This window comes from Bombina bombina, chromosome 7, assembly GCF_027579735.1.
Source record: "Bombina bombina isolate aBomBom1 chromosome 7, aBomBom1.pri, whole genome shotgun sequence".
NCBI lineage: Eukaryota > Metazoa > Chordata > Amphibia > Anura > Bombinatoridae > Bombina > Bombina bombina.
Genome location: NC_069505.1, coordinates 308,415,041 through 308,428,563, shown reverse-complemented (window position 1 = coordinate 308,428,563; position 13,523 = coordinate 308,415,041). Strand labels below are relative to the sequence as shown.

The following is a 13,523-nucleotide window of genomic DNA, read 5'->3' as shown; positions in this document are numbered from 1 at the left end:
TCATAATGTGACTGTCACATATACAGTAGCTGTTTATTGGGAACAACTGGTTCTTTTTCATGCTGTTAGAGAAATTGGTTTGTAATTAGATTTATACAGCATATCATCTCATTTGCATATCCAATTTATTTTTCCTGTTTTAATTTGCTTGAATCGCATATATCAGTACTTAAGTTATCATGTGTGACATAGATAATAGAGCTCTCACTGCAAGGTGACATTATGACACAGACAATAGAGACATTACTATACTTTGACAATGTGGCACAGATGCAGTATTATAGATTTCAGTGCAGTGAGACCAAGGCCGGATTGGCCTACCAGGATACCAGGAGATTTCCCGGTGGGCTGCAGCAGCTGAGGCTGGAAAGCTACACATTAAAGGGGTGATGAATGGATGCAATTGGGTTGTAGGGTGCATATATAACAACAATATGGCACTTTTTTTTAATGCAAACTAATATAATTCTAAAAATAAAAATATTGGGGTAAGTAGTATCCCAGTAATCCCCTTTGAGAAATATGGGGTGTACAAATTTTACTGACTCAACACAGGTAATATAATTCTTAATGCTGGACAACAAAGTGATGCAGTTGGGACTTATTTTAATGTACCTCTAAGCACAGACTTACAGTCATAGTTTATTCAATGAGCACTAAACGCATGTATATACACTTCAGTAGACAATAATCTGAAAAATTCTATCAAAGACCATAAATCAGTGTCTAGATTAATTCTGTTTAAGATATCCTATAAAATGTACTCATTAAACACTGTTACACTGAAAACATTGTAGGCATGTGCATTCAGCGGTTTCGGATACCTCCGAATGCGGAAGAAAATGACCGCTTGAGGCATTTGGATCTCTTTGGAGCCGGATTTCTTCTTGTGAAAGTGCAACACGCAAAGATCTGGATCTTAGCGTGTCGCACTTAAATTCGGCTCCGAAAAGAAATAAATTCCACAAGCAGCCACCTTCTTCCACATTCAGAGGCATACAAATCCTCAGAATGCACATGCCTCATTTTTAGCCTTAAGGAGGCATTAAACCCCAAATTATTATTTCATGATTCAGATAGAACATGCAATTTTGAAACAACTTTCTAATTTACTTCTTTTACCAAATTTTCTTTGTTCACTTAGTATCTTTAGTTGAAAAGCAGGGATGTAAGCTCAGGTGCCGGTGTCTGGAGCACTATATGACAGCAGTTTTGTAAGAATGTTATCCATTTGGAAGAGCACTAAATAGCAGCACTATTTCCTGCATGTTGTGCACCTACTTAGATATCTCTTTAACAAAAATACAATGGGAACAAAGCAAATTTGCTAATAGAACTAAATTGGAAACTTTTTTAAAATTATATGCTCTGTCTGAATCACAGAAATTGTTTGGGTTTCATATCCTTTTAAAGTATAGTGAAAATGTTAGTCCAGGATACAGATAATGGAGACTTATACATGGTATGATAGTATGGGGTAGATCAGGGGTCAACAAATCTGTTTAAAATTTAGGAGCTAGTAAAAATATAGATATATGAATAACCCAAAAAGTTAGGAGCCAGGAGTAAAATTCTAGGAGCCACTGTCTCCCTGGCTACTAGGTATGTTGAGCCCTGCTCTACATAATAGAAACTGATACTTGGCAAGATTCCATAATCCTCAGCAAAACTGGCAAAGGGGAAATTTGAAACTATTTCTAAGAATTCATTAAATACCATCTTGTTTAGAATATTCCATTTACAAAGTTGGCACACTGATTCTTCATTAATCATTCATGGGCATACTTTTACTTTTAGATAGACTTCGCTGGCTATGTAACAATTCTGTTTCAGTATTCAATAAGATTAGGGTGAGTGATTGATGAGATCGGCAAGATTTGTCAATTTTTCTGACCATTAAGACTTGGGTCCCTATAATCTAAAATTCGCCAGATGGGATGGAAAACCTCCTTGATACACTCAGGGGATGCACTCAGCTAGCCCTGTGTGCTGCAAGGTCCCCTCTGCCAGAAAGTAATCAAATCTGCTGAAAAGAGAAACTTAAAGGGACACCAGAATTGTTATTGTTTAAAAAGATAGATAATCCCTTTATTACTCATTCCCCACTTTTGCATAACCAACACAGTTATACTAATACACATTTATTTTTTACCTCTGTGATTACCTTGTATCTAAGCCTCTGCAGACTGCCCCTTATTTTAGTTCTTTTGACAGACTTGCATTATAGCCAATCCGTGCCCTCTCATAAGTAACTCCACTAGTGTGAACACAATGTTATCTATATGAAACACAAGGACTAACACCCTCTAGTTGTAAAAAACTGTCAAAATACATTCAGATAAGAGACTGCCTTCAGGGCTAAGAAATTAGCATATGAGCCTACCAAGGTTTAGCTTTCAACTAAGAATACCAAGAGAACAAAGCAAAATTGCTGATAAAAGTAAATTGGAAAGTTGTTTAAAATTGCATGCCCTATCTGAATCGTGATGAAAGCCGAGGCAGAAAACCGAATTTTACGATAAAAAAACACACACCGAATTGTGTACTTCTGAATATAAATTTCACAGCATTGTTGTATGTTCAGGTTAGGTTTATCATTATTTCTGTGTGTGTACTAAATATTATTTACTGCTTAATTTTAATACACATTTTACCATAAAAATTGTGTTGTTTTTTTTTGCAAAACATTTTATTTTCAGTATCTTTTTCATTTTTAATATTTTGTTTGTTACATACAATTTTTTTATTTGATTTTTGTGAGCCTTAACGTAAGCAGCCCTTTGCAAGACACAATGATCGCAAGTAAAAAATAGTTTTTAGAGAATTCCACTGGAGAGATTTCTTAAATAATCTTACAATCCAAGAAATCTTTAAATACTAGGGCCCACAATGAACTGAGTTTAAAAAAAAAAAAAAAAAAACTTTATTAAATATTATTAAATCTTTCTTCACATTTAAGGCGAGAGCTCATAATGTTAAACTTACCATCTGGGGTAAATATTTTCCCATTTCTCAAGCAGCTGAAGCTGGAGGACTTGGCACATGTTAAAAAGTGGTTGTTATTAGGGATGGGCGAATGTTTTGCAACATTCAAAAAATAAAACAAATTTTAACACGTTTGTTCATTCGTTTCAAATTTCAAATGTTTGTACAACTTTCTAACATATGTTTAATGTAATAGTATTTCTAATGCTTTCTTTAAATATAATATTCAATTCAAAATTTTTCTAATAATTCAATTCGAATTATGCAATGTTCAAATTCGAAAAATTCAAATTGATACATTTGTAATACTATTTCTAATGCTTTCTTTAAATGTAATAATCAAATTATGCAATAATTGAAATAGAAACATACAAATTTATATATTTGTATCTATTATGTATCAATTTTCTAATTTCCCTACCACATGAACTATTGAACTTCTGAATAGTATTTGTTAAATAAAATGTTAGCGGACGATCTAATTATGATCATTCAAAATCGAAAGTGACATTCGAAAAACTGTAAATAACATTCAATTATGGAATTTGTAAGAATATTCGTTCTTAGTAACATTCGATTATGTAAATCGAATTTCTACAATAACATTCATTCTAACATTCGAATTTGAATATAAGCACATTCACCCATCCCTAGATATTATCCAAGGAGCAGGAGTTCAAACACCCTGAACTTGCTTATTCGGAGTGATTGACAGGCCTTGCTCCCTCGTGAATGGTAAAGAGAGAGCAGCAGCAGTACTGCACAAGGAAATACTTGTGCAAAGTTAAATGCAGGCAACAGATGTGCTTGTCTTTCTATGATTTAAAAAATGGGACCCATAGTGTTTTAATATAGTGTTATAAAAATGTAACAAAAATGTGCTGCACATTATGCATTGCTTATTTTTGTAGACTCCTGGGGGCCTATCTATCAAGCTCTGAATGGAGCTTGAGGCCCTGTGTTTCTGCCGAGCCTGCAGGCTCGCCAGAAACAGCAGTTATGAAGCAGCGGTCTAAAGGCCGCTGCTCCATAACCCTGTCCACCTGCTCTGAGCAGGCGGACAGACATCGCTGGAATTTAACCCGATCGAGTACGATCGGGTTGATTGACACCCCCTGCTGGCAGCTGATTGGCCGCGACTCTGCAGGGGGCAGCGTTGCACCAGCAGCTCACAAGAGCTGCTGGTGCAATGCTGAATACGGAGAGCGTATTGCTCTCCACATTCAGCGATGTCTGTCGGACCTGATTCGCACTGTTGGATCAGGTCCGACAGACATTTGATAAATTGGCCTCCTGGTGTTACACTGTTAGATGGATAAGTAGTCTGTTTCGTTGTTGTTCATTTAAAAAATATTTGACCTTTTATTTCTTTTTTTTTTTATTTCATTTGTGATGGGTCCATTACTTCCTGTCACAAACCCACAAGGGGGCTGTGGTCTCTACAGGAGGGCAAAGTAGCAACTTTTCCTTTGAGGAGTTGGTAGGAAATATTTGCTCTAGCTGTAGTTAGTTTACTGACCATACTCAGTAGACGAGGTTTTTATATCAGGTGACAGTAGAACTTAAGTTTTTTTTATGGTAGCTATCTTATCTGCAGGCAGTGGCTATACACTGATAATTTCTAAGTGCTAATTTAGCAAGATAATAAGTAAATAGTTTGCTGTTTTTTATAAAACAGGCTGTTTCTTTTTATGTTTACTTTGATTTAGCATATTTGTTTTTACTAAAGGAGCACTGTTTCATATTCCTTTAAAATCTTTACATGACAAAAAAGAGTTCTATTAAAGATGAAGAAATAAAATGATTTCCCAATTTTTATTTGTTATTGTACTATTGCTTGCATATAATTATGTGTCTAATCACTGCAAAGGGTTTAAATATATAAGTAACAACAGTTCAAAAGCAGCAATGCATTGCTAAGACCTAACTGAACACATCTAGGGTGCCAAAGACAAGAGACATACGTGTGTAACCACCAATAAGCAGCTAGCTCCAAGTAGGGCATTGCCTATCTAGGTATGTTTTCTAACAAAGGATACCAAGAGAACATATTTTCCATTTAATAATAGAAGTACAATGAAACCTCTCTTAAAGGGATACTAAACCCATTTTTTTTTCTTTAATGATTCACGTAGAACTAGGAAATTTTAAGCAACTTTCTAATTTACTCCTATTATCAATTTTTATTCGTTCTCTTGCTATCTTTATTTAAAAAGCAGGAATGTAAAGCATAGGAGCCGCGCCATTTTAGGTTCAGCACCATGGATAGCACTTGCTTATTGGTGGCTAACATTCAGCCACCAATAATCAAGCTTAACCCAGGTTCTCAACCAAAAATGGGCTGGCTCCTATGCTTTACATTCCTGCTTTTTAAATAAAGATATCAAGAGATCAATGAAAAATTGATAATAGGAGTAAAATAAAAAGTTGCTTAAAAGTGCATGCTCTATCTGAATCATTAAAGAAAAAATGTGCGTTTAGTGTCCCTTTAAACTTGCATTTTCTATCTGAACAATGGAAGTTTAAGTTTGACATTGTTTTCCCTATAAGGCTACATTGCCTGGTTATTCACCAAGACGGGATAGTCCACCTAGACAGGCAGATTCATTTTCTGAGTGGGAATTTGACTATCATTAAGATAGTAAATTAAATTGAGATTAAATTGAGCAAAAATCACATCAATATGGCATCAAGGTTTGTAATATGGGTATTTTCTTTTATGCACTAAGTTACCCCTGGAAAGAGATCAGAAACACTTCAGTAAACACTGCTGCGGCTGGAGGGAGGAGCTGGAGCACAGTCTGGTTAGAGGGATAGTGAGATCCTCTAGTAAGGGGCAATAACACTTCCTACAATACACTAAATCTAAGCCTGTCATCAGTCCTTCTGTGTGATCACCCCACACTGTGCGGAACACATGGTGCTTACATTTCTGTGTGGCTTGCTCTGAGGACCATTGCACCTTAAGTGGGTGAGATTCTGTGACAGGTCTCAGGTCCAAAGGCAACCATTCAACCCTTCATTAGTTGTAATTTGCTTTCATTAAACAAAGTGTATAGATTATATACATATAAATACAGTGTGTGTGTGTGTGTGTGTGTGTGTATAACAATATTAATTTTGAGTGGGGTGGAAGTCTTGGTGAGTTCCCACACTTCTTTTTGTGGGACTTGACCCCTGCATGGGGGTATGAACCCATATAATTCTGGGAAGCGAGTAACTTTTAAGTAGATTATTTGGAGCTGAGAGAGGGCAATGCTAATAGAGAATGAAACAAAGGAGGGAAGCAACAGGAAAAAATAGAAGAAAGGAAGAAACCCAAATCAGCCACTACACTTGATGACCCTTGATGGTCATAAAGTTTGAGCAGTGAAACCACATCAGATCAATGACGTCTATTTTTAACACTTATGGATAGGACTTGGATGTTTATGATGTCATTTATTATCATTATAACCTTAAATGGAGACTAAACTGTAATAAAAAAAAATACAGTGGTTAATAAAGATTGTACTGACGTGCGTATTGATCATAGTAAATGTCACAAAAAAATCACAAGCTATTGACAGTAAAAAGTGCATGATCCTTGCTCCTCTGCTTCAGCTGATGTTCTATGACAAGTATGGTCAATTTGTCACATAACAATGTCTGAAAAGAAACTTCTAAAGAGCACTTTACTTTTTTTTTTTATCTTTTTACGTGGGAAAGAAATATCACTTGTAATTGGCAAAATTAGTTTGCAAAAAACAAAGCTTGTAAACAGCTGAGTTATTTAATTTATCTATCTTTCTGTGTGTCCTATCTATCTATCTATCTATCTATCTATTTATTGGATCTATCTATTTATCAGATCTATGTATCTATCTATCTGTCTGTCTATAATCTATCTATCTATCTATCTATCTATCTATCTATCTATCTATCTATCATCTATCTATAAGGCAAATTTGTGACCTACTATAATCAATATGCATTGTATACTAAGCATTGCATATTTTATTAACCTTTATTGTCCCTTTAATTTCACCACATCCTAGTTTATTCTCATTAAAATTGATTATTTTTTAATTACACTTACAGATCTTTATTTTGTTTTTTAGATTTCGTTATTATTTTGGCCATTTTAAAAGGTTCATATGTTGATTATAAGTATTGTGTTTCTTTTAAATAATGCTTTGTAAGTTATAGGTTGAGTTGGACAATTTTTTGGGATGGAGAAACTATTAGCAGACATCTTCTTTAGGAAGGTTACAGAAGGTGTAATTTTTAAACTGTATATTTGTATAATCTCTTTTTGGATCCGTTGTTTAAAGGGACAGTCTACACCAGAATTGCTATTGTTTAAAAAGATAAATAATCCCTTTATTACCCATTCCCCAGTTTTGCATATCCAACACTGTTATATTAATACACTTTTTACTTCTGTGATTACCTTGTATCTAAGCCTCTGCAGACCTCCCCCTTATTTCAGTTCTTTTCAGAAACTTGCATTTTAGCCAATCAGTGCTGACTCATAGGTAACTCCACAGACATGAGCACAATGCTATTTATATGGCACACATGAACTAACACCCTCTAGATGTGAAAAACTGTCAAAATGCATTCAGATAAGAAGCGGCCTTCAAGGTCTAAGAAATTAGCATATGAGCCTACCTATGTTTAGCTTTAAACAAAGAATACCAAGAGAGCAAAGCAAATTATATAATGATGATGATAAAAGGGAATTGGAAAGTTTTTTAAAATTGCCTGCCCTATCTGAATCATGAAGTTTATTTTGGCCTAGACTGTCCCTTTAATGTGGTGATAGAGGCTAACTAGATATAAGATAAAGAATGACTGTAAATAAAGCAAGAAAAAACAGGCACATTAGCTTTGGATAATAACAAGCTAAAGTATAATAAGTCTGGGGTAAATTACTAAACAAGTAATGTCTGACCCTAAACATGAATTAGAGAGACTCTCATTAGAACACTTTTTTTGAGTGAAAGGGTTTTAATATTCTGGCAAAAATGTGTCATCTGTAAAATTCCATGCAGCTTTGGAATCAATCCTTGTGTGTAACCTTTGTATCATTCCCAAGGCAAAATTATAGGTATGAGTAGTCTTGTATTAGAAGGTTATAAATGCTGGCACTTATATAGATGCTATAGATTACCAGTTTAGTAAGGTATTTAGATAGGGATCTTGTAATTTTAATTTAACCCCTTAAGGACCAGCGACGTACCCTGTATGTCGCTGGCCTTTTTTTGGGACTTGATTGTCTTGCCGCCAGCGTTGAGACTGCTTTATTCCACAAAGCCTTCTGGAGGGAGGGCATTAATAGCGTGTTCTTGCTAGACTTGTGCTATTATGTCCTGGAAAACCCCTTAACGACCAGTGACATACAGGGTACATTGTGGTCATTAAGGGGTTAAAGTTAGGGGTTGTTAGATTAAGGGGTTAATAGTTTTTAATTTAGTTTTTTGCGATATGGGGGGCTGACGGTTTAGGGGTTAATAGGTTTATTTAGTGGCAGTGATGTGGGAGGCCAGAGGTTTAGGCGTTAATAACTTTATTTAGTGGTGATGATGTCGGGATTGGCAGATTAGGGGTTAATAACTTTAATCTAGTGTTTGCGATGCGGGAGGTCGGAGGAATAGGGGTTAATAGGTAGTTTATGGGTGTTAGTGTACTTTGTAACATTATAGTTATGAGTTTTGTGAAACATTTTTGTTACACAAAACTCATAACTACTGGTCTCAGATTGCGGAACGGATCGCGCTGTAGCACAAGCTTTTTAGCCTCACTGCAAAACTTGTTGTGGCAGTGCTATGGAAATCCCATGCAAAAACTTCATTTTTTTGAGTGCGGGACTAACATTGCGTTACAGGCTAAAATGCTTACGGTACAGCTATACCAACAAGACTCGTAATGGCTGCGTTATGGTTTCTATGCTGAAATGGCCATTTTTTCAACGTTAAAACCGGAACCAAAACTTGTCATCTAGGTGTATGTCATTTAATTTAGACCTTTTTTTGTCCCTGCACAGAATAGGCTGCATTTATCATTTTGTGGCGGACAGGGGCAGACATATTCACCCCTGTCCGATGACCGCTGCTTGATAAATACAGACTGCAGGTTCACTTGTGCGAACCTGCAGTCAAAGAGGGGAGAGGGGTTGATAAATCGAGCCCAAAATATAAGAACTGGTTAAACTGGAGAGGCTAACAGATCTGGAGAGATGTTTTTGTTTTAAGCTTTCAGCATTTTCTTCTTCCTTTTTTCCCTTTTTTCAGACTCTCTTTTTGTCCTGTCCTCTGCTCTCTTATCACTTCTTTATTCCCTTACCTGCAGCTCCTTTAGACCGCCACCCCCCCAACATACCTACCTTCTCTACAAACTCTTCTTTTACCCCCCCCCCCCGCAATCTGCACACTTTTTTCTGCTCTCTTCCTTTTTTTCTCACTTGTCAGATTTACCTTTTTCTCCTCATTTTCTTTATACTCTCTGCAATACCCCTACACCCTGTTCCCCGTTCTATGTCTCCCCTTTTTTGAGATTGCACACAGGTTGTGATAATTGAACATTTCAGGCTCGTGCTGCTATCACATCAAAACAAGTGGCCCCCAGGGAACCGAAGCCAGCTCAGCCCCAAAAGTGCAATTACTCTGTGTTTATTTAGCCCCCTGGGAAGGGGGGGTTCTCACTGTGCTCTGACACTTCTGCCAAGTGTTGCATCAGCTCAGGTGTGAAATCTCAGAGCACCGTACTGAGCATGGCACAAAGAATTATGTAGAGCAGATCACCGTACAGAACATGACACATAGTATTATATAGAACAGGACACACTGTGTAGTGCATGAAGCATTATACATGAAAGTGTGCAGAACATTGTAAAATATGTTGCATGCAGAACATGCAAGACATTACGAATAATCATCGTTCTCAGCCATGTGACACACATTACAGATTGTGCCAATCACATCACAAAAATTAGAAATTGAAATCATCAACAGAAATGTTTATATTGTAATCTATAGCCTAGCCGATATGTACCAAGAGAGACACTTGCTCTGTAGTAGACATGGATAGAAAAATGTGACAAATCCTTTATCTTTAAGAAGGCTACCTGTATTGCTTACCAATATTTTAGGCTGTTCAACATAGAATGTAATATTAGAGATGAGACCTTGGCAAGTACTAAGTAGGATATAGGCCAAGATAAAGAAATGTGTGTTGATGATTTAAAGGGACAATTTACTTAAAAAAAAAGTGCTTTTGTTTAAAAAGATAGATAATTCCTTTATTACCCATTCCCCAGTTTTGCATAACCAACACGGTTATATTAATACACTTTTTACCTCTGTGATTACTTTGTATGTAAGCCTCTGCAGACTGCCCCCTTATCACAGTGCTATTTACAAACTTGCATTTTAGCCAATAAGTGCTGACTCATTAATAATTCACAGGAGTGAGCACAGTGTTATCTATATGACACACATTAACTAGCACTGTCTTGCTGTGAAAAGCTAAGAAAATGCACTTAGATAAAGGCGGCCTGCAAGGGCTTAGAAACAGGACTTGCTGGTTGTAAGGTGGACAATCCAATAGACATGGGGATTAGGGTGGAATATCTAATTATCCAATGTATCTCTCTTTTGCACAGTTTCTAATTCTACAGCAAGATGATACTATCAACTATCACTGTGGGCATAACTTTCCATCTAATAAATGTGATATGTTAATGGATTTTAAGGGCAGAACAATAATTATTTGATATGTGCTCTAATTCATTTTCAAACCTCACAAGAGCAGTGTTCTCCTCACAAAAATTTGCCTGCTGGGTGGGCATTATAAAGTAGCAAAATGGGGGTAATGTAATACTTCTAATTAAAAAATGTTAATATTACCTAATTTTAGCTTAATATTAGCTAAAAATTTAGCTAGCTGGTCAGTAAAATCAGTCCATTGGAGATACCCAAATACTTTTAGGGAACTTTCTCAACAACAGGTTAAAGGGACACAAAACCAATTTTTTTTTTCATGCTTCAGATAGAGCAGGCAATTTTAAGCAACTTTTTAATTTAGTCCTATTATCATTTTTTTTGTTCTCTTGCTATCTTTTTTTTAAATAAACAGGAATGTAAACATAGGAGCTGGACCATTTTTTTGGTTCAGCACCTGAGTAGTGCTTGCTGATTGGTGGCTACATTTAGTCACGAATCAGTAAGCTCTACCCATGTGCTGAACCAAAAATGGGCAGGCTTCTAAGCTTAGATTCATGTTTTTTCTAATAAAGATACCAAGAGAAAGAAAAAAAATTGATAAAAAGAGTAAATTTGAAAGTTGTTAAAATTGCATGCTCTATCTGAATCATAAACAAATGGGTTTACCCTTTAACCCTTTGAGTGCTAATGACGGCTCTGAGCCGTCACAGAGTTTCTCACTCTGGTGCTAATGAGATCTGGGGGCTCCTAACCGCTCCTACCCCGGCGATCGTGCCTGTAGAGTGACAGGCATTGCCGGGGCTTCACGTGATGCGTGATAACGTCACGCACAATGACGTGATGACGTCACCGCACAACTTTATTTATAATTAACATTGTTAAGTATAGGAGGAGGGGGCATGCTGCTTAGAAGCCTGTATCTCAGGCATCTAAGCAGCTATATACCCCCCAAGACCCACCATTGGAAAGGTAATCGCCTAACCTTTCCAACAGTGTAAGTCTTGGGGGTTTGTAAAAAAAAATTTAAAAGTTAAAAAAAAATATTTCAAAATTTAAAGAACTAAAAAAGCCATAGAAAATATTAGCACCCAGGTGGGAAAGTGCTTAGCACTCAAAGGGTTAATATTAGCTAAAAATATAGGCAGGTACATGGTCAGTAAAATCAGCCAATTAAAAGGTCTTGGGGAAAACACTGGAGAGAGGTCATACCCAGATACTTGTAGGGAACTTTCTCAACAACAGTGTGAATTAAAATTGTTGCAGAACAATATTACATCCTTTTCTCCTGTACACAAGAGAAATACATATTAGTAACTTCTAGAGAATCACACTTTTCCTGTTTTAAAAGTCCTGTTACATTTTAACCAAAGACTAACTTTTACATCCCTGGGCAATGTAACTCCAAGGAAGCTCACTGCCCCGAGCCAATAATGTCTAGCTACAGCCCTCATTAATTATATGTCAAAGTTTGTCATCTCCATATGATATGGGAGCAATTTTATAATCTCTCATATTTGGTGATGCTGTTACTAAATTTAACACTAAAGGTGACTTATTTTCTTTTGATTTCTTCTTGCCCATAAACCTTGAGTTCTCAACATATCAATCTGGTTTATAGCTGCTTCCTCATTATATGTCCTTTCCACAACAGAATTATTGTAGCCTCAAGCTAAAAAGTCATTGTTTGAGTTTGTTGCTTACCTCAATAAAGTTTCCCTCCTGATTCTCCTGATTCTTGTGAAAAGCCTCTTCCCAATAACTTAAGAAATATGCCTTGAATAGCACCTCTGCTACTAATTGGTTTCCTATAAATAATGATGATAATCTTCCTGCCACATAAACAAAACAGTAGCATCCAAAAAAACAAATATTTGAATGGCATGATATCCAAATCTAAATTTAAGATCTATACAATATTTGTGTTTAGAAATTTAACAACATAAAAAATCTTGCCTTGTGTTCCTTTTAAAATAAAAAATTGAATGATCTATAATCCTTGTGAAAAAAATGAATAAACCACTTGCTGGTAACTTGCAATATTGTATTATTTGGTCATTGTTGCTGTATCACTTTCCAGATGAAGTCGCTCTCCAGGGTCCAGTCTTTACACAAGAACCTGCAAATCTTATATTCCCCCTGGATTCTGAGGACAGGATACTGAGGCTCAGCTGTGAGGTTCAAGGGCACCCAAAACCTGCTGTTCGGTGAGTGACGTATTTCAGGCCTTCCTAGATTGGTGGCATCTCAATGTCATGTTCCTAACTGACTGTTCCTTTCTGCACTCTCATGAAATGCTCTCTCCTGCTCTTGTAGCCCCATTCTCACTTCTGCACTCAATAACTTCTCATAACCTTCCACACTCACACTCACAGCCACATGATCCCTTCTATGCTCAAAACCATATGCTGCCTCCTGCGCTCACAGACGCATTGCTCTCTCCTGCACTCACAGACGCATGCTCTCTCCTGCACTCACAGACGCATGCTCTCTCCTGCACTCACAGATGCATGCTCACTCCTGCACTCACAGCCTGTGCTCCCTCCTGCACTAACAGATGCATGCTCTCTCCTGCACTCACAGACGAATGCTCTCTCCTGCACTCACAGCCTGTGCTCCCTCCTGCGCTAACAGACGCATGCTCTCTCCTGCACTCACAGCCTGTGCTCCCTCCTGCACTCACAGATGCATGCTCCCTCCTGCACTCACAGCCTGTGCTCCCTCCTGCACTCACAGACCCATGCTCTCTCCTGCACTTACAGATGCATGCTCTCTCCTGCACTCACAGACGCATGCTCTCTCCTGCACTCACAGCCTGTGCTCCCTCCTGCACTC

General features: G+C 37.0%; 1 protein-coding gene across 1 annotated transcript in view; it reads left to right on the top strand.

The window, feature by feature from the left end:
• LOC128666372 (contactin-4-like) overlaps positions 1–13,523 on the top strand; it is a 438,445-nt gene that overhangs the window by 136,461 nt on the left and 288,461 nt on the right. Inside the window, exon 3 of the mRNA XM_053720931.1 lies at positions 12,769–12,895. Within this exon, the coding sequence (XP_053576906.1) occupies positions 12,769–12,895 (127 nt within the window). The remainder of the gene's footprint in view (positions 1–12,768; positions 12,896–13,523) is intronic.